At 41.1% G+C, this 27685-nt stretch overlaps 1 protein-coding gene and 1 long non-coding RNA gene across 12 annotated transcripts in view; one reads left to right on the forward strand and one right to left on the reverse strand.

The window, feature by feature from the left end:
- The window catches only part of EPB41L2 (erythrocyte membrane protein band 4.1 like 2), an 81141-nt gene extending 63540 nt beyond the window's left edge, over positions 1–17601 (forward strand). For 4 of the 9 annotated variants that reach the window (XM_082216063.1, XM_082216061.1, XM_082216065.1 and 1 more), the window contains 8 exons: positions 1299–1445; positions 6886–6939; positions 7141–7689; positions 10302–10424; positions 10801–10893; positions 11619–11699; positions 14682–14787; positions 16424–17601. In XM_082216063.1, the coding sequence (XP_082072189.1) occupies positions 1299–1445; positions 6886–6939; positions 7141–7689; positions 10302–10424; positions 10801–10893; positions 11619–11699; positions 14682–14786 (1152 nt within the window). In that variant the 3' untranslated portion in view covers position 14787; positions 16424–17601. The remainder of the gene's footprint in view (positions 1–1298; positions 1446–6885; positions 6940–7140; positions 7690–10301; positions 10425–10800; positions 10894–11618; positions 11700–14681; positions 14788–16423) is intronic. The other 5 variants (XM_082216068.1, XM_082216064.1, XM_082216066.1 and 2 more) reach the window with 5 other exon arrangements.
- On the reverse strand, positions 7662–20440 carry LOC309528597. 3 transcript variants are annotated; one of them, XR_014217819.1, is made up of 5 exons: positions 20280–20440; positions 18507–18623; positions 12976–13149; positions 11575–11770; positions 7690–7798 (listed from the first exon to the last, which is right to left on the reverse strand). It is a non-coding gene; the product is annotated as an uncharacterized lncRNA (long non-coding RNA). The 3 variants fall into 3 exon arrangements; XR_014217818.1 differs by lacking the exon at positions 11575–11770 and having other exon boundaries at positions 7662–7798; XR_014217820.1 differs by lacking the exons at positions 7690–7798; positions 11575–11770 and having other exon boundaries at positions 12161–13149.
- Positions 20441–27685: the final 7245 nt, after the last annotated feature.

The following is a 27685-nucleotide window of genomic DNA, read 5'->3' on the forward strand; positions in this document are numbered from 1 at the left end:
TTTTTGTTACTTAGATTGTTACTAAAGGTACTAGTTGTACCCCTTGGAAGTTTTTACTGCTTTTACACTTTTAAAGCTCATAGTGCCATACACATGGAAGTTTGGGGGGCAATATTTTGGCTAATTAAATGCCAACACAAAAAACCTCCAGTTGTCCTCCTCCCCCAACAGACTATGGAAAAATGTCCTTCCTCCATGCTGTCCTTGTCACTTATCTCTCTCCCCCCGCCAGTGTTTCTTCTATCCCAGAGCCTGCTTCCCAACCCAATATTCCAGGCACTCTTTTTGTTCCTTCCCTCTTCTTGATATGCATGCTATCTTATTGCCCCTCTAGTACAAGGTTATATCTGAAAGTCAGCTTTCAGCATGATTGAATTATGTCATTCGGCATAATGGCATATTATTTTATGGTGCCTTCAGATGTGGTTTGAAAATTAGTTGCAGCATGGATTCTAGCCCCAACACACACACACACACACACACACACACAGAGAGAGAGAGAGAGAGAGAGAGAGAGAGAGAGAGAGAGACCCATGCCCATGTCTTAAGAATGACATACTGCTTCAAAGGAACTTCATAGAATTGTAGCTGGAGAATTGGGAAGTGCAAGCTTTCACTATGTTTGTTTAAATAAATGATAAAGCAAGATGCCTAAATTATTTCTGGTCACGCAGCATTTCCTGTGTGTTGTACTGCTTTCCCCTACAGAATGGGTAATCTCATGCTTGCTGTACTTTGCAACACAGAAACAGTTGAAGCCACAATTCTTTACCTACCATCTTCTCACGTGAGAGTCACTGGTGTCCATGGTGGTGGGGAGGGGGCAAACTATGCTCTCAAAGCTAAATGTACATTAATAGAATGCTTGATCCCCATCCTCTCACAGTAAATAGTGCCATGTACTTTTGTGGGCAAAAGATGGTGTGTTTATCCTGGATATTATTGGGGTGAAGGCAAACCCCGCTTTTCATCTGGAGACTGGGTGGCCTGGTCTTCACTTTTAGGGAGTGCGTCATCATTATGGGTATTTTGCCCTTATAGTGACAAAAATAAACATTTGCTCTGTGACTAAGTGTTCTACATCTCAGAAACTGCCTTGTAGTTCAATTTGATAATACTGTAAAGATTAAGAAAAGAAAAAGCACATAATGTCATAGTAAAAAAAAGAGAACACTTTAAATAAGTAAATTACTGAATCTTGATATCCCAGGCACTTTTCATGGTGTGTGTTTTTTTTTTTTAAATGGTTTATGTTTGTCACATGTTGTCCTACCTTTTTTACATTACACGTTGCTTAGGACCTGGATAAGACCCAGGATGAATTACTGAAGCATCAGGCTAGCATTAGTGAACTCAAGCGCAATTTTATGGAATCCACTCCTGAGCCACGCCCTAATGAATGGGAAAAGCGGCGTATCACACCTCTGTCTCTACAGACACAAGGGGTATGTCACTGAAGACCCTTGTCAGCATGCATAGCCACAAAATTAAGAAAATAGTTAAACTATACATTGTGTTTCAGTATTAACAAGGAAGATATGGGGTGTTTCTTTGTTGCTAATGTGATATTTGTTTGCTGCTAACACATTAACATTGTGTGCATCTGTTGCTTTCTGTTTGCAAAAATTTCAAAGTAACTACATTACTTTTTAGGTTGAGAAAGCAAGAATGAAGTAGTTATTAATAATATAATTTGAGAGTTTGAGATAAAGAGTGTGGAATGTCAGTTTACAGTGCAGCTCCAAGTATATTCACTCCAAGTCCCTAAGTCATTTCATTGCCTCACCATTTACAGTAATTTGGAGGCAGAAGTACTTCAACAGGAGGAAAAGGGGTAAGGGAAACACAATTCACAACCCTCCCTTCAAAACAGGTACTACAGAAAAAGTTATTCTTGAATGCACTCCAATTTAGTGGTGTTATGTCTAATGTATTTTGAGTGAAGCACTGTCAAGCAACTAAAAAGGAGATTCAGAAAATTCAACTTGGCCATTATCATAAAATGTATACTGCTAAAATGACATTCAAATGTATTTACATAGTACTGAGAATGCTAATAGGATTTAAATTCCAGTATCAGTAAGCTCCAGTCTTCTATTTCTATTTACAGTTTTCAGTGTGTGTGTTCTTTAAAAAAGAAAAACAAATGCCATAGATGTGCATACATTGGTATGGCATGCTTTCAGGAATGAAATGCACTTTTTGTTCAGCACTTTCGAAGTTTACCTCTTAGGTTGCTTTGTGAACCATTTCCATACAAACAACACAGATTAATTATGGAAATCCAGAATGAGCCAGTAGGCCAGGTATTTACTTCAGAACATTTATTTGTGGTTTTTATCTGTATTGAGGCAGATTCTGAAATCACTGTCTCCAGAGTAACTCATTGACATGACTAGACTCCATCATAAAATGCTTTTGCCTTAAAAACAAAACAACTTTGGGCTTTTCAGTATTTAATGACCCAACCATATGTGTGGTTTTTAATCTCTGTTTAGCACAAATAATACCCAGTACATAGACATGGGTCCACTGAAGAGCTGAACCTGTAGCATTTCCCATCCTGTGTACTTGGGGAGAGATCATTCAGAGAGTACTCCATGCATGATAGTGTATTCCAGATGTCTGTGCAGAAAACATTGTTGATTATGCCAGTGACACAGGAATTCTCTGCCTGTTTTTATGCCAGTTGTCCTAGCAGAAAAAGCACTGCGTGGATGTATTTGTTTCTTTTAGCATTCTATCATTTAGCATTTAGTTTCTTTTAGCATTCTGTCATGTTCGCTGTTTACTGTGGCTGTTATCTCTTCTGCAGTTTCTTAAATTTGTATTCTGCCTTTTCATCAAACGTGCTCAACATAGCCAACATCAGTAAAATATAAAGTAAAATACAAAATGGATTAGCTAGCGAATGTGCCACACTCAAGCTATTTGAAAATGAAGACTCAACTATATTTCTCTGAATGTATATTGACATCAATTAAAACTGTTCTGCAGATCAGTAATGTCAAAGAATGGGATCCTCCCAAATAGAGCCTTCTCTTGTTCCAAAGGGTATTTAGCTGTTGATAAGGCTGTATTCTTTTTAGTGTATTAAGAAATGAGGCTTTAAATGATGCTGCCTGATACGCATATAGAGTATTATAAGCTCAGGTGCCAGTTCAAGGTGTATCTGCCATATACCCTACGCAGTGGCAGATTTGTGCTTTTTGAATAGAGCTTGATTTTTCTCCAAATTCAGCCTCAAAGAGGGATGTGCTTCCTTTGGCGTTACCTTCAGTTTAGTTTTCATACCACTGTTCCCTAGCACAGCATAGGGAGCCAATTTCATATTTGTTAATGTGTTGCATGTCTTTGTCCAAAGACATCTTGTCAATAATAACGAGTTAATAGAATAAGAAATACGCCACAGTTTTAAGTTTCCAATAGTTGGTACTGTATAAGCAAAATACTTGCCAAGCTGAGCAAGAAATTGATAATCCACTTCAAATTAGTGAGAATAACTGTAGTGTCATTATAGTTGCAGTGCCCTTGCCAATTTATATAATACCTGTGTTCTAGAGAGCTTAAATTTTATCAGTGAAATTAGTCATTTCTTGAAAGGTTGTCTTAGTTCCCTTCAGATTCAGGACTATGCTACAGGTTTAAGTATGCATCACTGTCTTGCTTTTTCCCTTCTTTTCCCCATCAATTTTTTTGTACTCATTCTGAACATGTTAGAGCTAGCAGCCTATTTAAGAATAGTGCTATGTTTTGACATAGTAGTAGTACTAATAAATTGTTTCCTTAAGTTCTTCACTGCTGCAGGGGCAGAGTAGTAGGAGACAAATGAAATACCGTATTTTTTGCACCATAACACTCACTTTTTTCCTCCTAAAAAGTAAGGGGAAATGTCTGTGCGTGTTATGGAGGGAATGCCTACGGGTGGCATGCCTACAGATTTTCCTCCTCTAAAAACTACGTGCGTGTTATGGTCGGGTGCGTGTTATAGAGCGAAAAATACGGTATTTAGGCTGGGGAAATATTGGTCACTAGCCAAGAGACTTGCACTAGTGGAATGGGACTTTCCCATTCTCACCCCTGCAGCCCCCCATGTGTCCTCAGAATCAGCTCTGGAGGGCTGAGGGACCCTATAGAGAAGATTTTTGTGAGCATGCGAGGGAAGGAAATAGAGGTGCCATGGCACCAGCAGAACTTCACTAGCACTGCTTTAAATACAAGCCATTATCAGCAACTATTGTGAATATTACTCAGTGGACGGTGCTGGATTTTAACAGCCAGAAAAGAAAATCATGGTGCCTTGTGGGATCAACTGTTACTGACTTTTGAACTGTATGAAACTCTTCATGTACATAGATTGGAGTAGGTGGGAGTTTTCTACAAAAGTAGCTTTATAGGCAACAATTGATACTGAAAAGTGGAGGGCACTTCTCTTTTCAACATTCCTGTGCTCCAAATTGCACTCCAGCATAAATTTATATTATAAAATGAGTGTTTGCCTTCACAGCCATGTGCTTTGACAATCAACAATTCCTCCAAGTAAGCTCACAAAATCATTTAGCCCACATTTGGGTTATAATTTGGGTTTATTGCACACGTTTTATAGTTCAGCCTTAAATGTGCTATCTTGCCTAACCTTCCTTTCATAATTAATGTCCTAGGGAAAATGGAATATTAATTAAGAAAAAAATGGATTGTACAAAAGCCTGAAAATAAAAGTTTGAAATATAAGCTAGTTTTAATGGCCATGATACATAATAGGTTTGCACTTGAGGGTTCATGTAGGCTTCAACTTAATAATGGACGTTTCAGAAAGGAGCAAGATTGTGAGAACAGAGTTGCACAATTTTCTTGATGAATGGCTTAGATCCAGAGATGTCTTGCGTGAGCCAGAAAGCCCTTCCAATTATCCAAGGCAGCTTTGCTGAAATCCTCGAATTTCTTATCCTACTCTAGTCACCCCACCTGCTTCATCACACACATTTTGAGAGGGTCTGTTGCCCTACAGGAATGGATTTAGGAAGATGCCATGATCTACAGTATTGGGGGGGGGGGGAGCCAGGGAAACCCCTTGATCATCTTCAAATCCTATCCGTAATGGGTTAAAAAAAGAATATCATGAAAATAGATGGAGCTGTATCCTTTAGGGAAACACATTTGAATGTACTCTTTCTTGTGTTTGTGTGCTTTCCCCCCTCTCCTGTCCTTTTTCTTTTCTTGCCTGATGCTTTCCTTTATTTTGTAGGTCACTGCTGTTTTGTCTTCTGCTGTTTAATTCGTTACTTTCCATTTTCTAACTTGTCTAGAGCCTAGAAGAGGAGATAGCATCAATTTTATTTAGTAAAGAGGGTTTTTCCACTAGCATGAAATCTGCCTTCACTTCAGCTACCTTGTGGACAGCAGAGGGCACTGTTGTGAAAGATAATGTACCTTCTGAAAAGCTTTCTGCCTCGCCCTTCTCTCAGCTGCCTGAGGTGCTTTTCCACATTTACTTTTTCCACCATAAAACTATATATGAAGACAGTGGGGTTTCATGTCAGATGAAATTGTGTCCCAGTGATTAAAAGATTGTAAGATGAAATTAGGATAGAGAAAAATGCAGAGCCTAAAATAAAGCTATTTGAAATGGCTGGTGTGTATGCAAGACGCTTGCATGAATTGGTTTTACCAGTGACTTGCATGTAGAAGTGCCAACTCCATGCAGGAAGTGGGAACGGACAGTTAGAATGTAAATACATATTGCACCATTGTGCTTTTTTAAAAGTGAGAAGTAAAATTATTTTGAATGAAAAAATGAAAGGCAAGCGCAAGCTAAAAGCTTATCTTGCCCATTCTAAATGTTTTGTAGACATAGATCTTCAAAAGAAATAGTACTATATATTGTTTTTCTGTTCCATTTATATTTGAAATTATCTGGCAGCCATAGATAAATCTAGTCTTAAACTTTAATTTGAAACCAAAATTAAATCACAGCTGCTGTCATAGGATTAATTATTATAGTAATGGTACTGTTACATTTTTCCTTTCACTTTTTTGTACTGTCCCTTGTGTGTATGTGTATGTGTGTCATCTCTTAGCTTTTAAGATCTACATACGTCAGTTTGCCCTGACTCTAGGTCATAACAAGTGGCACAGTACAATTTCCTTGAGGATCATAGGACAGTATGGGCTTCTAAAATGCTGTTCCTTACATGCTTATATGCTAAACACATTTCTCCATTTGAGATATTACATATGTACAGGCAAATTTCATATATCTTCAGAGGTGCCCAGCTAATCAAGGGTCTAAAACAAGGAAATGTATGTGAGTTCAGATATTATATCTGTGAAATAGGAACATCTGGCAGAACCTGTAGCAGCCCTTTCAAGGGTGTCAATATTCGCTGATACACATTAGGTTTGTTAGAAAAATCTGCAAGTACATGAACATAGCTGGCCAGTTAATGTTAGCCTTGTTTGGCACTTAATAACATTGTTTTACAAATATAATAATGATGATGATGATAGTTACCAAAGTAGAATATTTATTTCAGAGTTTAACCTGTCCCAAGCTGAGAGAGTGCAAGTTTCAAATAGAGGTCTATCCTGTTCAGATAAATCAAGTGAAATAAAAACCCCTAAAGAATCCAGATTTACCAAATGCCAACTTTGGAGCTTTCATAAGTAGAACATTTTACAGCACTCTGGACTAAAAATATTGCATATTTTCAGTGTGCTTATTGCTGTGCACTTGATCTGTGCTAATTTAACAAATTGTGCTGTACATGTGTGAGCGTGCAATCAGTCCCTCTGTGCTGTTTGTGAAATGATAAAATCAGATGTTTGTGTTAAGAGATGTTGAAACTTGTATTTATGTTTGTCTTCTGGTTGCTTCTTGTTTCACAGAAATTTACACCCCAAACAGAAGAGCCTTCCATTGGAGCCAGCAGGACGATTAAGGTTCTACTATTTTGCCATAGTCCATTGAGCTTTGACATTTCAGAATCTTCATTCTTCCTTCCTTCCTTTTTTCATTTAACCATTACAGTCATCTTTGTTCTTCATGTGACCTGAACCACCCATCACATAGTTTTATGTTCACTATTTTATTTATTCATGTTTTCTACTTTTTGTTTTTCCTCATCCATTTGTTTTGTGCAGAGTTCGCATGAGACTCTGAACGTAGTGGAGAAGAAGCAGGCAGAGGTTGGGATAGAAGAGACAGTAGTCACTGCCGATACCAACAGAGGCAAAACACAACTTGTCTCTGGTGGTGGGCAAACTCAGAAGATGGAGCACCTATCAAAGAAGGATTCTTCATCACTGTCATCAAGTAGCAGCAGTAGTGAGAGTGAAGATGAAGTAGGAGAATATCAGCCACACCAACGGATGACTCAGGGTGCCATAAAAGAAGAAATAGAAGAAAATGAAGTTATCATAGAGGAGGGAGAACACAATGCACAGGCAACAGTGTGTGCAGAAATTTCACAAGAAGCCAGTCCAGTTCAAGTAACAGTTACGCACATACCAGTGACAGAAACATTGGTCCAGGCGAATGAAGTATCCACCAAGACACCCGGAGAGGGACACCCGGCAAAACTGGATAAGCAAGCCCTGAAAGAAGAGAGGGTGGAAGAGCAGCTCAAAGTAAATGGAGAGGCATCGCATAGTGACATTGATGTTTCACAGCAAATAATTTGTTGCTCCGAGGTAAATGGTAGAAGAGTAAGGGATCCTTTATCAGGCCCATCGTCCTAGGGTTCAATATCTCTGCCTTTCTTCTTCTCTGTCCTCTTCAGGTTTTCATAAAGATTCAGATCTGGAAAGTGGAAAATGGATGTGCAGTCAAATTCTGCCTTTGGTTAAGGCTTCTGAATTTTTTACTAGTTTGGTTACCCAGAAGAGCGAACTTGCCTGGGATTATGCCATCTTTTTACTTTCTCATGTTCTGTTTGTTTTGCATGTGTTAATTTGTTTGAGTCTTGTCCTGTCTAGTTTGATTTTTATTATCCTTCAATAAGTTTTAATTGGAATTGTGATGTTACCTTTCTTGGGCATGAGATGAAAACGCATTTTATGCATTTGATGTAATAGTCTTAAAACCCAAGTATTTTTTTAATTGAAAAACCCTACCTATTTTATGAAACCTCCTATCTAAATACTAAAATACAAATAGCCAGAATTTGTAGGAACGCACAGTTGATGCATTCTATAAATCACCATGAGACACACGTACAGTGGTGCCTCGCAAGACGAAATTAATTCGTTCCGCACGTTTTTTCTTCTTGCGAGTTTTTCTTCTTGCGAAGCACAGTTTCCCATCGGAATGCATTGAAAATCAATTAATGCGTTCCTATGGAAACCGCTTGCCAGGCTGGCGGTGCGGAGAAGGGCTTTTCTCCCCACCGCAAGCCTTCAGGACAGGTACGGGAACAGAGGGGAAGGGGCGCAGCGCTTCTCCTCTGTTCCCGGGGCTTGCGGTGGGAGGAGGGTTTTTCCTCCCCACCGCCAACATTCAGAACAGCATTCTGAATGTTGGCGGTGGGAAGGAAAACCCTCCTCCCACCGCAAGTCTTCAGGACAGCCATCCGAAGGCTGGCGCGGGGAGAAGGGCTTTCCGCCCCACCGCCAGCCTTCGGAGCAGCCTTCCAAAGGCTGGCGCGGGGAGAAGGGCTTTTCTCCCCACCGCCAGCCTTCGGAGGAGCCTTCCAAAGGTTGGCGCAGGGAGAAGGGCTTTCTGCCCCACCGCCAGCCTTCGGAGGAGGTCTGAGGACAGTGGGGAAGACGCGCTGCGCTTCCCCGCTGTCCCGGAGATTTCCCTATGGGCTTTCGTCTTGCGAAGGAAGCCCATAGGGAAATTCGTTTTGCGAAGCGCCTCCAAAACGGAAAACCCTTTCGTCTAGCGGGTTTTCCGTCTTGCGAGGCGTTCGTCTTGCGGGGCACCACTGTACCATATTTACTACTCTTAACCAAAGTCCTTTGCAGATACAGTTATTATTTTATGCTAGCCACTTGTAGTCCTCGAGAGGCATGAACTTACTCAGTAGATGCTAAATCAAATTTATTTTCTCTAAGAACATGCAGCATAATGAAGAGCCTGAGAGATGGTAAATGAAGCACAGGTTAAAGGTTCCAATCCAAGGGTGTGTGGGTGGGTGTGGGTGGTCCTGGCAAACAGCAACTTGGGAGCACAGCAACTGTGTTAATCAGCTGATATTTCTGGAGGGAAAGACCAAACCCATTCCGCTTCCATCCATCCATCCCCCCCAAAGCTGATCTGTGCTGCTGCTGCTGTTGTCATTGTGTGTGTGTTTCAAAAAAAACAGAATGGTGCACATAGCAGCTGGACTGGAGGAGGATTCCCAGAGCCACTTGCATGTGCAATTCCTCATCCAGCTAGAGAAATGTGTGTGGAGCACCATAGTTATACTGGAGTGGCTGAGGGCATTTCCACCCCCAAGGTTATTAAATATGGAAACAGAAGATTTATAATGATGGTCAGGGCCATCTAGGTCAATCTTGTCCCCATTGGCAGGATTTGTCAAGTTTTAAACTGTCTCAAAATGCATTTATGCAATTTATTAAACATTGCCATATAAGGAGTTGTAGCAAGTTTGTGACACTCAGGAAGTAGTGTATGGAGTTGGTTTTGGGGTGACATCTATTGGCTCTATCTCATACCAACAAGATCATTGAAGATATATTGACAAGCTTAATAAATAATGATTCAAACTGTTCGTAAGGGCTGTTTCAGAAGAATTTTATGATGTACTTGCTCAAACCATAAAGTTTGAAGTAGTTACATATCTTGTTAACATGGTGTACAAGACAGAAACAGATAAATGCTGTGGCCATTTGTGGCTCACCTACAGTGAGTATATATTATGTGCATGAAGTTTAAAAAAGCCAGCTTTTAAATCAGATGTAAGCTATGGGTTCAAACAATGGAAAGCTGTGATTGGCCATGGGCTCACCACTGTATAGATCGCTCGTATACCCTGATATTTTAAAAGCTTTAAATCTTACCAATCTGATTGTATGTTAATTTATTAACCATTTTTATATATGCTACTGATTTAAATTTATATTCCTATCTAGCATAGGAAATATACTATGGTGATTTTCAAGTGCTTTCTTATATTTAGTAGACAGAACACTTAACATTTCTTGTGTGTTCATGATTTTCAGACTTGGGTTTAGAATTTCTTCTAAGGAATGTTTAAAAAGTGAATCTGGGATCTTGTTGCCTGAAGCCAGTTCATAGACTGCTGTATCCCATGTACTTCAAAATTCATACTCTTCTGTGTTTTTCTAAACACTAGCCTCCAGTGGTTAAAACTGAGATGGTGACCATTTCAGATGCTTCACAGAGAACTGAGATATCCACCAAGGAAGTACCAATTGTTCAGACAGAAACTAAAACGATCACATATGAATCTCCCCAGGTACAGGTGTTGTATAATTTAGAATGCCTTTTTGGGATACAATATTGTAAGCTTGTTGGGAGAGGAAAAGTTGTCGTATCTCCTTGTGGAAATAATATCTATATACATACACTGCTTATACTAGGACAATGAACTAATGGACTTCTTTATCTGAGAACATCATTGAGATGCCATCTTGACCTCACCTGCCTGAGAAGGGGTTAATAATGATTGAATCATGTTAAATGACATTTAGTACATTGTGTGTTCCAGAATTGTCTACTGCACTTGACGTCTTCATTTCTAAAACAGGCAACTTTTGTTTAAAAGAAGGCTGCTAGTTTGGCTTCCCTGTTTTGTCAAAATTGACTATTGTTCTTTCTTCTTGATGGTGCAGTTTGATGGCAGTGGTGATGCTGGTGTGCTGTTGAGTGCACAGACGATCACTTCAGAATCTCTTTCTACAACCACAACCACACACATCACAAAGGTAAAAAGAAAAACAGTGAGGTTTGCTGTTCTCATCTGTTTTAACAAAACAGGACAGAAGTAGACTGCTCTTAATCAAAATCGGCTGTGAAATGTTATATTATTCCAAGTTTCTGGGCACATTATATATGTACTAATGAAACATTCAGAATTCACGATTTTGTGACTCTCTTATTTTCTGGAACCTTGAACTTTCATTATATTTAACCTAGGATGATTTATTTTAAGTATGTTTAGAGCAGTTATGACTATCCTAAATGAAGGCATGGACACCGTTACCATTTAGTACCATCTGTTCAACCCTCTCCCCCCTTGTCTTTCGATGCTACTCTAGGTTGCAGTGCATAATGGATTTATGCTGCTGATTATTTTGTGCTGGTGGGGCTTTCATATATTCTTTTAGTATTGTTGATCGTATTTGTATTTTACTGAGTTTAAATTGTGACCCACATTTGACTGAGTGGTACTGGAATTTCCAGATAGTGAAGAAGAACGTTGAGTTTTGTGCTGCAGGTGTGGTTTTCCTGTTACACATATGAATAATGAAAGTATAGAAATAAGTCTTAAGGCCTTAATGTGCTGTGTTTTTTTATCTTAAGAATTGTTACTAAACTGTAAACATTAGAAGAACTAGAAAAAGGTTTTCTGCCTTTCCTGTGTTCAGTTACAAGCTGCTACTTACATTGGAGGATTAAGTAAAACATTTCTTGTTCTTGAAATCTTTAGACAGTAAAAGGTGGTGTGTCAGAAACCAGAATTGAAAAGCGGATTGTTATCACTGGCGATGCGGACCTTGACCACGACCAGGTGAGAGACAGAACACATCATAATCCACTTTCCAATATTTTGCCCCTCATGAGGCAGTTGAGGTTTTTCCCCTGTCAAAAATGTTCTATTATAAGAACACGAACAATATTTTTAAAACTCGGCCACCTCATGATGCAAATCTCTAACCATCACTGAATTACTGTAATTATAATCTGCCGTTTTTACTATGTGGTGCTGCACTGATTCTTAATTGACGGTAGGTTCACAATTTAACAGAACAGGGATTTAATTTTCATTTCTTAATTGTAATGTACCAAGGACTCTGAGTAAATTTAATTTCAGATTTTGATGTGCCTGTAGCAAGTGGCTTGTGACAAGTTCAATCTCTCCTTGAAGCCTGAAATTAAATGACAGAGCTGTTTAGCATTAGGCATGAGGGATGTCTGTCTCAGCACATGCTAAAACAAAAAAACAAAAAACATACAGCTGGGGAATCTGGAAAGGTCAGACAACAGAATTGCTTTAATAAAATTCATATCTCAGTATATTCCACTTAGGATAAATATTATAAAGCCTTAAAGTAAACTTTTTAGAGATAGATTGTATGCATCTGTTTGTAACACAAGATCTTGTTCAGCTTTGTAAATGTCTGAGTTTTAAATTTATGTAAAACATCTGCTCATATTCAGATGTAAATTCCAGCATTATTTCAGTAAAATTAGGATCTGTAGTAACCCTTTAAAATGGGAAATACACTTGATAAGAATAAAATATTTTTATTTTTCATATTTGAACCCCTGAATTATTCAATTTGAACAACCCTGATATGTGATTCTTCATTATATAATCTAAATGATGTTCAATACAGCTTAGAAATAAAGTATTTGTCAAAGCTGAAACCGTATCTAGGAACCTTGAAAGCATTATTTTTTAAAACCAGTTTTTTTCTTGCCTATCCGATCTTGTTTTCAATTTTATTTCTCTGTATTCTGAAGAATAACTCTTCCATGCTCAAGTACTAAATAAAGTATAGGGAAAGCAAAATAGTGTATGTATATACTTAGCCATTTATTGTTAAGCCCTAACGGTTATATATTTAAAAACTGATCGCTATTTATTTTGGTTTATGTCTCGAGTTTCCAGTGTGCATCTGTCAAGGCAAAATCGCCACTCATTTTGTTTACCTCTGAACTGTGTTTTGAAAAGATCTTTAGGGAAAAGTTGCTAATTGCCCAGTGCTTACACTTTCCACATCCCACATCAACAAGGTGTGGAAGGAAGCTGACAGGTGCCTCCTGGCAGAACTATCCATTACCTTGCGAAACATATATTCCCAATCCTACAATTGCTGTAGCAACTGTGGTAGTGGTGGGGGTGAGAATCAGTTGTCAAGGAGACTTGATGGGGAATCTGGTGCCCACTGATTGTTTTCTCCATCCTTGGTCATTTTCGCTTGGTTTGGGTTTCTTTTCTGAGTCCAGCTGGTTTTCTGTGGGAAGGAGGGGATTTTAAAAGCCAGTTAGGGCATTTGAAAGCAGAATTGATGAATGAGGGAAACATTAAGGACCATCCTCTTTGCCCACTGATTTCCCTCAGCAAATTTCACCCTCTCCACCCTACATTAGTGTTGCTGTGGTCTTATGTACTCAGTCACCGGTGAATACATAAGCCACTGTTCTTGGCAATTAGGTTTGATACTGGTCAGTGTCTTGCAGCTGGTTTTATTACCTGAATTGGTATCTTCCAACATTGTGTGCAAGATATATGCCAAATACCAAAGGACCTGTGCCCACAAATGAGCCTCCTGTCACTGCATCAACACAAGGCTAAAATAAAAGCATGTGTAAAGTGTTGCACACACACACAAAAACCTAATTCCACGCTTACTCTGATTGCGACTGCACCAGTGGCAGCCCACCAGGAAAGAGGTCTTGGCGTTGTGGTGGACAACTTGATGAAAATGTCAACCTAGTGTGTGGCAGCTGTGAAGAAAAGTCAGATTCCATGTTGAGGGGAATTAGGAAAGGGTTTGAAAATAAAACATGATAGAGGGGGATAAAATTATGTATAGGGCAGAAAAGATGAATAGAGATAAGTTCCTGTCCCTTTCTCATAATACTAGAACTTGGGGTTATTTAATGAAGCTGAATGTTGGAAGATTTGGGATAAACAGAAGGAAGTGATACACACGACACATTGTTAAATTGTCACAGTTAGTACCACAGGATGTAGTAATGGCCACCAACTTGGATGGCTTTGAAAGAGGGTTAGAGAAGACTTGTCAGTGGCTACTAGCCATGATGATTATGAACCTTCTCCAGGGTTGTATTCAGCTAAGTTTTGCTCATAACAGATCCATTGAAATTAATGAACCTAACGAAGTTAAGACATAGCTAAGTGAGATGGGTGTTGAATACCTCCTCTAGTATTGGAAGCAGTATTCCAGTTGTTGTGGTGGAGAACGTTGTTGCGCTAATGTCCTGCTTATGGGCTTCCCATAGACATCTGATTAGCTACTGTGAGAACAGGATACTGAAATAGATGGTCTTTTGGTCTGATCTAGACGGACTCCTCTTATATCCCAATGCTTGTATGTCGTTGCAGCAATAAAACATTCCTGTCTAGATATTATATTGATCCAAATAGCTCACTATGTGGATCAGTATAAAGATGTGGTGTGCTTTAAAAAGTTTTTCTGTTTCTTACCTTTTCTGGAGTTTTTATTATTAGTGCTTTCTTAATGTTTTGGTGAAAAACTGCTTTGTGAGGTTTGCCAGAAAAGGAGGATCTAAATGCTTTAGATAAATATGTAAGATACCAAAACATAGTTTACAGCTCATAACTTAAAATACCCAGTAGCCTCTCTAGGCTTTTTATTTGGCTGTCTCAGTAATGGAGGAGCAGCATTCTTCCTCTGTTCAGTTGTCACTTCTGAACAAAATCAGTCCAGGAAGTGTAGTCATTACTGGCCAAACTACCTCATAATTTTTATTTAATGGGTCCTTTTTAATACTTACGTAGGCATTGGCACAAGCCATTAAAGAAGCCAAAGAACAGCATCCTGACATGTCTGTAACAAGAGTTGTGGTGCATAAGGAAACAGATCTTCCGGAAGGAGGAGAATAAGGTAAGAGCCTGAGACAAGACCTGATACAAAACTATTATCCTCCCAGGTTAATAATAATAATGAATTTTATTTATATCCCGCCCTCCCCGGCCAAGACTGGGCTCAGGGCGGCTAACATCAAATATATAATACATTAAAACTTAAGATCAAACAATCGGTTGAAATACAGCTTAAAATCAGATTACAATCTGAAAAAAATCAGATGGCAACCCACAAATTAAAACTATAACTATGGGGTTGGGAACATTAAGTGTTCACCAGGCCCAGCTATTTGTGCTGATCATATGAGCCAGTGAGAAGGGTTAGAGGGGCCCTTTACATGCAAGTTCTTGTAAGAAAGGTCCCAGACTGGATCTGGGCGGTCCTGTAGGTACGAGGGTCCTAGGCCATATAGGGCTTTAAAGCTTAAAACTGGCACCTTAAACCTGGCCCTATAGTCCACCGGGAGCCAGTACAACTGGTGTAGCACTGGATGAATGTGATCCCATGGCGAGGACCCAGTAAGGAGCCTCGCCGTGGCATTCTGCACCCGCTGGAGTTTCTGGGCCAGCCTGCATAAAGTGAATTACAATAATTGAGCCTGGAGGTAATCATCACATGGCTCACAGTGGCAAGATCAGGGCAGGAAAGGTAAGGGACCTACTGCTTGGCATGGCAGAGATGGAAAAATGCCACTTTTGCTGTAACTGCGACCTGTGCCTCCATGGAGAGGGAGGCGTCGAAGGTTACGCCCAGACTCTTGACTGAAGGTACTGGTACTAATTGCGCCCCTGCAAGGGATGGGAGCTGGCGCTCAAACCCCATGTCGTCCCAACCAGAGGACCTCTGTCTTTGAAGGATTTAACTTCAACTGGCTCCCACGCAGCCATCCAGCCACCACATCCAAACATCTGGTCAGTGTGTCTGGGGCTGAGTCAGAATGGCCATCCATCAGCAGATAAAGTTGGGTGTCGTCAGCGTATTGATGACAGCCCAGCCCGAAGCTCTGAACAAGTTGGGCAAGCAGGCGCAGAGAGATATTAAAAAGCATCGGGGAGAGGATTGTACCCTGTGGCACTCCACAGACCCGAGGGGTTCCGCGACGACAATTCCTCACCTAGCGCCACCCTCTGTCCCCGACCTGAAAGGAAAGAGCACAGCCATTGTAAGACTGCCCTGGCTGCTGCTACCAAGCACCTGGAACCCCTATTTGAATGTTCTTTACCACAAATAAATGCATCTCTTGTGATTCTGTCTGGAATCAGATCTAGGGTATAATGTTTTGGACCTTCCAGTTTGGAGTTTTGTTCAGAAGAAGAGCACAAAGGGAAAGCAGAAAGGCATGGCTGAGACTGTGGGCCTTTTGAATGCTAATGGTGATGCATTAGGAGCTATTTGCATTATGAGAGAGAGAGAGAGAGAGAGAGAGAGAGAGAGAGAGAGTTCCTTAGCTACCTCCTTGAAAAATGAAGGAAAACTGCTCTTCTGAAGAGGGAGGTCTGATGCCACTTAAAATAAGAAAAATGTAGCATGTGACTGACTTGAAAAAGGAACATTACTCGAAGAAAGCTGTAATATGGTTGAGAGTGTTTTTAATAGTATTCAAAATCTGTGACTAAATGTAAAGAATGACATTAAACTGCTTGCCTTTCTTTAGAATTCTGAAGACTGATTTGTGACCGAAGAACTTTGATCATTCAAGTCGGTGTCCCCACCGCTACTTCACTGACTTCACCAAGCCTGGTGACAATGACCAGACATTTCCAGAACAAACTGCCGACACCAAAACTTATCTTCTCTGGTCCTTTACCATATATGTCTTTTATTTTTATAACCACTTCTTAACATTCTTGGCTTTTTATGAGGTTTAGAGATTTATTATTTTTTCCACGTTTCCCTGACATTTTATATAACTGATTTCTTGATTGCATGAAAGTGAACAAAAATATTTAGTAAGCACTTTTCACTTTAGCAAGTGCAGGAAGGAAAGAATCTTTCACTAAATCTTTTCAAAATGTTTCCAAATAAAGCCTCTTAATGGGATAACAGCTTTTTTCAGATTATTCAGGTAAATAAAACATCAAATAATATAAGAAATACATTATCTTGTATTAAAAGAAAACACAAAGCTTTCCTATGACCTGGTGGGGAAAATAAAATTTGTATGGATGTTGTACAAAGTCCTTATAGTCTGTTCTGAGGATCTCCCACTTTCTGAAGGGAACTGGTGCTGGTATACTATAGAAGAGATAGTTATAAAGATGTTTCTACTGACTGAGCACTGTTTTAGTAACTTCTCTGCACTTCAGTGCCATTGTTCAATTTCTTCGTGGACACTTTGGTCTGCAACATTCCAGACAGGATAGGAAGGACTTTGCTCTCTTCCCTTCTGGCAAAGATAATCCAGGCAGCTTAAAACCTTAGTGCTTTTCTCTTAACATGTTAAATGTCAAACACTTTGATTATATGAATACATGTGCAGGATGCTTGCATTACATAACTCATTGTCTACCTGTTATAACTGACACGTCTGTTGAGCAGTTGTCTTTAAGTAGTTTGCCTGATGTACTTGTACAGGTTTTCAGGACATTGAGGGACTGGGGGGCAGCCAAGGACCCATTGTAAGTAGTATGGGAACCAACTGCTGAGTGAGGCTGCTAGTCACTGAGGAGGTCTATATGAAAACCTGCTAACTGTCTCTTTCCCACATACTTCACTGTTCACCTTGTGTATAGTTAAGATGCCATATTAAATTTATAGCAGCTTGAAGTTGTATTAAGTGATATTTTGCTTTCTGTAATACTGTTATAAAATAAAGTTTGTTTATTCTCTAAATGTTTCAGCACATTTGTATTTTGACACCTCAAAAAATAAATAAATCAGTTTTGAACCTCTTTCTCAACATGGTTGAAAGCATTTCAGGAGGGTGGGATGTCTTTAAAACAAAACTTGATTTTATGTAACCTAATAACATTCCTATAGCAAGAGGCACCCTGGTTTTGTTCCCCCTGCCTATCCAGCCCAGTGGGGAAGAGTCATGCTGTTAACTGAATGTCCTCCTAGAGGTCAAGTTGCCCAACTCCCCAACTGCTCCCTGAAACTCCACTACTACAGCGTCCCCAACAGAGAATCGTAGAACAATCTTGCTACTGTAATGCCATTAGCAAGTGTTCTTCAATGCAGCAATGCCATAATCGCATCATAGACGAAATCTCAGTAGCAAGAAGAACTGTCTTTCGGCAGCAAATTTCAATTCATTTTGAGTACAAGGTTCCTACCAAACCTCTTTGCTTTAGTTGAAAGTGTTGCAAATCTGCAATTTCCAAAACAAACACAAAACCCTATACAAGCCCTAAGAAATGCATTAGGTCTAAATAATGTCATCAGGTACAAGCAGTATTATACTCTCTTGTACAAGAACAACATTTCACTGTATTTCCAACATTTGTGACTGCAGAGAGATTTTTTTAAGTGGTAGAGAAATGGAGGAAAAGTCCAGTTTTCCATTTTGTGCACAATTATTTTTGCATGAAAACATTTTCTGCTGTTAACTATTTTGATTCCTAATATAAAGTTAAAATCCAATTTTTAGATAACAAGCCCATTCATTTATACCTTTTTAAAAGAACAAATTGTTTCAACTTCCCTTGCACATCTACTCCCAGTTTTTGTATAACATTAAACAGCTATTAAACTTCTGGAGTAAATAGCCAATGTTAAACTATGTATCTGGAAGTTACCAATTTCTTAGGATGATCTTGGTTTCCTTTTACCGTTTCCCCGTTTGTAGTATTTGGCATAGGCTTCAATGGCAGCAGCATCAGGGGGATTATGCATTATGTAGAGCTCCTGGTCCACTGAAAAGGATAAGCACACTGTGTTAGTTTGCAGCAGCTGCTGAAAGGCGACCAGCAAGATAAAATTATCCTCTCAGCAGTAGAGCTTCATGCTTGTGTTCATTTTTTTTATACACAAATGAAAAATAAACTTCATACTATTATAAATTTATTTATACCCCGCCCTCTGGCGTTCTCATGGAGGAGGCACACAAAGAAGGGCCTGAGATAATAACCGCAGGGGTCTCGGGTCAGTTAATACGCTAGTTCTTGAGGTACTGTGGTCCTGAGCACCAGCACTTTGAGTTGGGCCCGGAAACTAATTGGCAGCCAGTGCACTTTGGCCAGGATTGGTGTTATATGCATGAATGTAGCCCGGGGGGGGGGGCTGTAAAACAATAGAAATACTTAACCAACTGACCAGTCACATTGGTCCTGCCCCCCCCCCAAATCCTGCCTCCCCCCATGGTAGGTTTGAGCCCCCATGGCTCAAACAGTCTTGGCTGGTGAGCAACCAGGCTGCCAAATTCTACACCAGCTGAAGTTTCTGAACTGTCTTCAGAGGCAACCCTATGTATAATGTGTTGCAGTAAGCCAACGGCAGTGATGCCATTTGAACCAACAGAAGCTGCTTTTTAACTTCATCAGTGGCCTGGAGTTAAGGGTGAGCAGTGAAGTAACCAAGCTTGCTGATGACACACAATTTATCACAATGGCAGAAACAAAAGGGAATTGTAAGGAGCTCTTGTAAGAGATCTTTCTATGCTGGGTGACTAGATACTAAAATGGCAAATGAAATTCAATCTAAGCAAGCGTCAAGTGATAAGAAATCAGGGCATATAAGTAAATAAAGCCCAACTTTGCAAACTCACAGGATTCACTGTCTAGGACAAAGACCTTGATCCCTGTGCTGTAAGGAGAAACTGTCACCATCCAGCTCCCAGAATGGCCCTCCCCCAACTGCCACCCCCAAGGCCCTCTGAAGGACCATCTTGCGCTGAGGGAACAAGAAAGAGCAACAGGTTCGTCTAAGCAAGTTGCCTTTTACATTCTTCTGTAACTTAAAAAACCGGATGCTTATTGTTGACATAACCTTTGGGGAACCACTTTGTAGGAGTCTCCTGAGGAGTGATATGTAAGTACAAGAAAAAGAAATAGCCATATCTAAATGCAACAGTGAAATTGGGCAAGTGCCGGATAGCTTTCGGTACTGATTTATGGACTTTCCCAAAGCAATTTCATTTCAAATGCATCAATAAAATTGTTTGCCAAACTTGAAATAGAGCTGGACAAAATCAAGCCAGGCTGAGTGGGAGACGCTATTACTTGCCATTGTCTTACTGCTTGATGCTCAGATCTGTTCAGCTCTATTTGGGGTTTTTTTGGGAGGGGGGTTCTGGTTCTGAAGCAGTGCTGTATCCCACCCACCAGTACCCTTTCAATACTGGCAATCTACGCCATGCATTATCAGTAGGAAATCAAATATATTTACTGGCCTTTGCCTGTGGAAGTGCGCTGAGGATAATATCAGTTTCTTACAGTACAGCAGGAGATTAGGTGTTGTTTCGAAGGAACAACTAGTTCTAATTACTGTATAGGTTAAATTCAGAGTGTTCTGCTTTATTATTAGTTCTGCCTACCTGCCCACCTTTCAGAGCCCTGTAGTGGCTGACTCACCCTGTCGTAGCATAACCCTCAGGTACGCAATGAGCAGGAGCAGGAGCAGAATCACCGGCAGGAAAATTCCCATGAAGAGAAGCCATCCAGGCAGCTCCCTGACAAAAGCTGTCAGGGTGTACACCACAGCCTGACCCATCGCAAGTAGGCTTTGTGTAGCTGTGTACCTTGTTCTCCTCTGTATTTTGTTGCTCCTGCTGCATGGCCTTTGCTCGGCCCATATTAACTTCTTTTCCTTCTGGACTTTGCTTTGTTTGCACAAGCCTGTGATTTCTAATGTGAGGGCCACCATGTTAACAGAGCTAACTCGGCTGCAAAGTTTAGAAGGGCAGATTGAAATGGAACATAACGGCTTTGACTGCAGCTAAACTGAGAATAAGAGGGGCTTTTATAATTTCTCAAGTCAACTCTTTATTTGAAATACCTGCATGCCAGGAGGCTAAGAGATGATATATAAATGATTTCAGGCATTTCTGTTTTATACTTCCGCACTTGCGTTGTGTTAAATTTGCTTTGCATGATGCACAGGAAAGTGGGGAGAGTAATGATGTCTGTCTCTCCCACGGTTCCAGAAAGTGTGGGGATCTTGCAGCCCTAAAATATTATCAAGGATGTGAGTTTAAGGTTTGGTGCTAGTTTCCAGCCAATGGTTAGGGAGTTGGAGTCCAGCAACAACTGGAGGGCAGCAGGTTCCTCACCCCAGGATAAAATCTCTTGTGTCTCATCCTCTAAATTCCTCTAGTCTCCTACTTAAAGGTTCTTTGCCAATGAGAAATGATGCAAGTTGGTGTCTATATTTTGTAAAGTGCATTTTCTCCACTGAGCAGCTATTAAAAATCATCACATCAATCCTGCTCCTGCTTACTAAGCTGAGATCAATTCTTTGCCAATTTTCAGACTGTAGAATACAAAACAATCTGGCCATGACAGGAATAATGCCCTTCCTGATCACACAAATGAATGTATAGAAGACTTAGAAGTGATATATTTGATGCATTGGACCCGAATTCTCATGTGTATGAATATGTTGGTGGCAAGCTACTCCTTTATACACAAAATCCCTTTCCTGAACACTTTCCTGAATCCTCCTTTATTCAAATCATTTCTCAAAACCTGCTTTCTGTGACACTCAAGCCTCACCTGCAACCTAAATGAAGCCTGAGGATACACCACTGTATTTACTCATGTTCATCTTGTTATCCCTCTGTCTGCTGCTGCTGCTGCTGCATTTGTCTCTTTCTTCCTACCCTCGCACTCAACTCTGTCTAGACTTTGCCTCCGGCTAACAGAAGGGCTCCTGCCATCTGCAGATGGCTCTGATCCAGCTGTGAAAACCTGCAGACAGAAGCAATAACCCACACGCACCCAAAAAAGAAAAATCTCTGGCAGGTTGGGGAAGCCCTGGGAACAACACAGAAGGTGGCACTGGAAGCTGCAGAGGGAATATTAATAAAGAGGGCTAGGATTGAACAAACATATGCACATACCTATATACACTGATCTACGTATAACTTACGCTCTCTGAGTGAGCAGCACCCTGCTTTCTTAAATTACTCTGTAAAGTACTATGTGGATAATACTCTATTTGGCTTCTTCTATTGTTGTTTCTTGGGTTCCAAGATGCCTGCTTCTTGGGAGAAAAGCAATGACAAACCTAGACAGCATCTTAAAAAGCTGAGACATCACCTTGCCAACAACGGTCTGTATAGTTAAAGCTATGGTTTTCCCAGTAGTGATGTATGGAAGTGAGAGCTAGACCATCAAGAAGGCTGATCGCCAGAGAATTGAAGCTTTTGAATTATGGTGCTGGAGGAGACTCTTGAGAGTCCCATGGACTATAAGAAGATCAAACCTATCCATTCTGAAGGAAATCAGCCCTGAGTGCTTAATGGAAGGACAGATCCTGAAGCTGAGGCTCCAATACTTTGGCCACCTCATGAGAAGAGAAGACTCCCTGGAAAAGACCCTGATGTTGGGAAAGATTGAGGGCACAAGGAGAAGGGGACAACAGAGGACAAGATGGTTAGACAGTCTTCTCAAAGCTACCAGCATGAGTTTGACCAAACTGCGGGAGGCAGTGGAAGACGGGAGTGTCTGGCGTGCTCTGGTCCATGGGGTCACGAAGAGTCAGACATGACTAAACAACAACAACATTGTTGTTGCATCCTCGACTGAGTGAACAATGCTCAGAAGTATGTAGCAAAGGTGTTGGATCATGAAAATGGTGGTGGCAGAGGAGACAAGGCCAGAAAATAAATGAGTGTCATCAAATGACAACATGGGCGCAAGGAACAATGCTAACAGTGAACAGGAAAGATTAACAAACTGCGGGGAAGCATTTGTCCTTCCTTTTTATGAGATTTTAATAAGAAAGTTGGGATATTGTGGGTGGTATCCAACACTGCAGCTTGGCTGTCACAATGGACTTCTGCACCCACAACAGAACTGCTTCTCCCCTTCCAGCCCCATGAATGCTTCCAAAATCAGCTCTGGAGGATTAGGGACCCTTTGGAGCAGTATGAGGGGATGGGCAGGGGAAGAAGAGGAAACAGAAGTGCTATTGCGCCAGGGGAGCTGAACACACACAGAGCATAGGATGCAACCCTCTGAATTTCAGTTGCATGAACATAAAGCTCCCTGAGCTAGGACAAAAGTCCCTCCCCTCCCCTCATAAATTCTTATTTTCACAATAATTCCTTTTAATACAGTTGCTTTTATGAATCTTCTCAGCAGGCACTCATATAAATATTATTATGAGCCCCATTTAGCTCGGCGCCCTGTACAGGGGAAACACCCACCCCCTTAGATCTGGCACTGCATAATGTTCAGTCAGCACTCAGCACTCTCAAGACTAGTGGAACAATCATACACTGAATACCTCTGCACACATTCAGAGTGCATTGTCCTGCTAACTGAGAAATTTAAGGCTTTTAAAAAAAGAAGAAAATCTGGGCATCCAACCATTTCCTCAGTGGCCTCTCTAAGATGTGTGTGATATAAGAAAAGCAGGTGTTTGCAGAAATGGTGGTGTTTGCAGGGCTCAGAATAATTTTAGATTTTGCAGTGGAGTTTGAGTAAGGCATGAAACGTCCCCATATTTCAATCCACAACTGTGTGGGGTAATCCATTACTGGCTTCCTCAGACTAAGCTAGAGTAAACAAGAAAGTGATACCAGTTGGCAGGAAAGGAATGTGGGTCATCAACAAAATACAGCACCCCATTAGTGTGAAAAGCTGGTGTGTGTGAGTCAGCCATATAACAGGTGATCTGACATTCTTCCATTGCTTGGTGCAGATAGTCCGTGCTATGAAACAGATTTCTCCTGTTTACTTTGGCCTTCTGATTTGGCAATAACACTGATTTTATTTTTGGATAGTGCAGTATTTTATCCACCCCAAATCCAATAAAGAACTCCGTATTGGTCAAAACTAAAAATGACTGCCCTTTCAAAGAATCATTAAGAAAGCATGCTATGCTTAGGGCTTTGTTAACTTTTAGGACAAGTGTTGTCTGTTGTTATCTAGGGTTGTGTCCATATGGGAGCATCCAGGCTGCCAGTTTGTTATCTTAGCATACAGTAGTAAATGCACACAGCAGCACCAGAAAAATAATTCAGTACCAACAAGCAATTTAACACTACAAACAAATAATACATTAGCACAGTAAGACGGGTCAGTGGCAAGTTCTAAAATTACATAGTAAATAAAGCAGGCATACTTATATGGCAGTAGGTAATCATTAAAGTAAACTAGCCTTTGGTAATTTCAGGCTTTAAAGGCCAAAATCAGCACTTTGAACGGGGAATGGAAGGAAACAGAACTGCCAAAGGATCTGAGCTATATGTTCTGACTTGTGGATGCCGTACAAAACAACACCTGGTTCAGCCTGACGTTTGCATTCCTTTCTGAGCAACCTTCTGGGGCATATGCCTCTGGTGGGCGGGGCCAGGAGCAAAAATGGGTGAACAATGAATATACAGTTCACCTTTGCACAGCAAATTCTTAAACACATAACCTCATTATCCTCCAGGCAAGCAAGCGTAATCCTCAGACTCCAAAGGCACATTCTAAGCAGGCAAAGATGCTCAAGCATGTGAAGCAGCACCAGAGGTGCCTGGGGGTGGGGTGTAGCCTTAGGAGGCCTGCATTTGGCCTCTGGACCCGAGGTTATCCACCCCACGCTAGCGGGAGAAAGGGGGACTACAGGAGACACTCTAATGGCCCAGCTCAGAGACCAGCAACTGTTGGTTCCTCTCTTCTTTGATGATTTTAAGAACCCTGTAACTAAGAAGTAGTGCTTGAGTTTGCTTCGCCCCTCTTCCCTCCCTGCTCCTTTTCCTTTGGTGTCATGCCTTTCAGATAGTAAGCAGTGTCTCATTACCAGGAGTCTTTTTTCCCCCTGACAGAACACCAGAGGGGGAAAAAATGCTCCAAACCTGAGTTTGATTTTATCAGTTTCAGCAGCCTTTGTAGGAGATATGAAGTATAATACATCATCCTTCTGGTGTACCTGGAAGTAAGTCCTGATAGTCCAGTCCCAAGGACAACACTGGAGAGTAGTCAGACTATCCAAATGGTCAAATACCAGTCCAGGTCCAAAACAAGCAAGGTCTGAAGTCAATCCTGAAGGTCAGGTTCGTGCCTTGGCAGAAGATCCAGAGCTGGAACATCTGGGGGTCAGTCTCAAAGTTCCAGTCCAGTGGTCATCCCAAGGCAACCCAATTGTGGCCCATCATCAGAGAAAACTAAGCAGACACAGAGCTTCTGACTTGCTTCTCTTTTACCCTTCCCAATCTTGATTGCTGCACCTGAGTTTGCTCCAGCTGAGCAGCTGTGTCTCTCCACTTGACGAAGCATGTGATCTTCCCCTGCCCTGAGCCACATCCAGCTGAGTGACCACAAACTTCTTCTCTGACCTAACGAGCCTCATGATCTTCACCTGGTCCACTAGTGAGCTGAGTTGTTTTCCCTTGCCTGCCTTATTCTCCTGGAGTGCTCTTCCTGCTGTTTCCAATCAGAGGCTGCCATGTCCACGGAGACGCCTCTGCTTCCGGTGATGTGTCACCCATCCCTAGCTGCCCTGAACAGTTAGCTGCTCCTGCAACATCCTCTGATGTCCTGTGAGTACCTCCTAAGTCCCCAACCTCCCCTTCTCTGTCTCCAGCTTCTCCCAATGTGTACCAATCATGGCTACATCCCTCACCAGAATCCTCTTCCCTTTCCTCTGTTGTCCTGCCAGTTCATGGCATTCTGTGGGTTTCTTTACCCTTTCAGACTCTGAAACTCACCTGTGGATTTCCAGGAGGTCTATGCAGAAGTAAAGTGTGTGCTGGATAGCTTATTTGTATATGAGGCACTGAAGAACCTTGCCTGAATGCAATGGGAGGCTGTTTCTACATAGGGACTCCAAAAATTATTATTATTGTATTGGGAAGTTTTTAATGTTTTATGTTATGTTTTTATGTGTGTTGGAAGCTGCCCCGAGTGGCTGGGGCAACCCAGCCAGATGGGCAGGGTATAAGTAATGAAAGTATTATTATTATTATTAATTTATTTATTAGTCTGCTATAGCTTGCTAAGTGGACCCTTCCACTTTTGGAGCAGTCTTTTATCCTTATAGTTCTTTGTCCTTATAGAACTTCTTGGACAGCTAGCGAGCAAACAGTTTTGTTTCATCTGAGAAAGGAAGTGGAATGCATCAAGAATGTGTCTCTGCGGCAAACTCAAATAGTTTTTGAGGTTATGTGCACCATGCAAACAGGATTGTGCTCAAGACTGTCTTTATTGTTAGGCAGGATGACAGGGTCCATCTCGGGTGGCAGCTTTCTGAGTCCCATTACAGGGACTGTTATTTTGTTACTTTTTTTGTTTTGTTTTATCCTCCTAAAAAGGCTAGCATTTGGATTTTCTGCCTCAGTGCCAAAACTGTCTTGGGCAGTTTCTGGATAGGGTGCCCAAGTGTGGATTGTGCAAAGTGTGTGTGTGTGAGGGGAGACACTCTACATTTTCTCTTTGCTCATGTAACTGTAACTTTCAAATCCTCCTTTCTGTGTCTGCAAAGCAATGAGAGGCGACTGTTTGCATATGTCCAAGACTTGGCTCATCTTGTTAGTCTCAGTGAGGGAAATGCTTTTTGGCACTTATCCTTTCCAGGTATAATGTGGCATGAAATAAAAATGGCATTTGGCATTCATCATAGCCTGCCATTCATTCCTCGTGAATGCTAATTTAATTTGCCACTATTTCACCCTTTTGTGCTGCAATTCTGCATCGTAATGAGGTTCAGCCATCTGCCTGCTCAGCGCAGTTCTGAACCTGGCAGGAAAGATGCACTTTGAGTTCCATGCCATCCTCCTTATGGGGACCTTCCTCCTCCACAGTAACCTTGGCATTAATGAATGCCCAACTGCAGCCTGCCTTTCCTCTTGTGATTTGCTGTCCAGATTTTGAGCTTACACTGGGTGGAAACTGTAATTCTGCCAGAGGAATACTGCATCCCAAATATGTCTTTGACATATTCCTTAGGCAATTCCCAAACATATTATAAAAACGAAAGTTTTACCTCTGGGTTGGTTCCAAAATGTTGGGTTTTTGGGAGATTCAGTCAAAATTCAACAAAAGTAAGATACAAATGTTAAGCAACCGATTTGTCGAATTCACACAACCTTCCAAGCCACAGATAGGGAAACAGTGGTACCCTAGATATTGTTGGATTACAGCTCCCATCGTTCCTGATCATTGGCCAGCAATGCTGACTTGGGCTGATGCAAGTTGGGACTCCAGAAACATCAGGAGGGCCGCAGCTTCCCCTGGTCTGTCCCACCAACATCATCTGATAAGTCAGCAGGGCAAAAGGAAAAAAAGAAATTAACCAAGAGAGTTTGGAGAGAGCAGAGACTGTAAATGAAGCATGGACTGATGAATGCAGTGTGCAAGCCTTTAAATAGTCAGGCAAATGTAATCAAATTTTAATTAAAACTGGACACGCTAGCAAGCAGCCTGGAAACAAGATGCATTATAATAAGGCTGGTGTGCTGGTGGAACAGAACAGATCTGAGCAATGTGGTGCTTCTGAATGGAACAGCAAATGCCCACAGATCAGGCAAGAAGGCATCAAAATGAAAACTGCTTAGAGAATCTAGCCTGATGGTGCTCTGTGGGTCGGCTGTGGCATCTCATTTTGCTTCTTCCTCACAGTCTCTGGAGCTTCAGGCGCTTGACTATGGATGACTCATGCCCTCCTAATTTTTTTTTTTTAATAACCACCCCTTTGACTTGTTTTGATATCAATAGGCTTCTGTTGACACACACATGGTGAGAGCAGGTGTCTACCAAAGCCTTAGGCATCCCTTCCATTTTCCTGCTTTGCTTATCAATCTGGTAACAAGCCACCTTGTAACATTTCA

The sequence above is a fragment of the Podarcis vaucheri genome (genome assembly GCF_965113315.1).
Source record: "Podarcis vaucheri genome assembly, chromosome: 3".
Lineage (NCBI taxonomy): Eukaryota > Metazoa > Chordata > Lepidosauria > Squamata > Lacertidae > Podarcis > Podarcis vaucheri.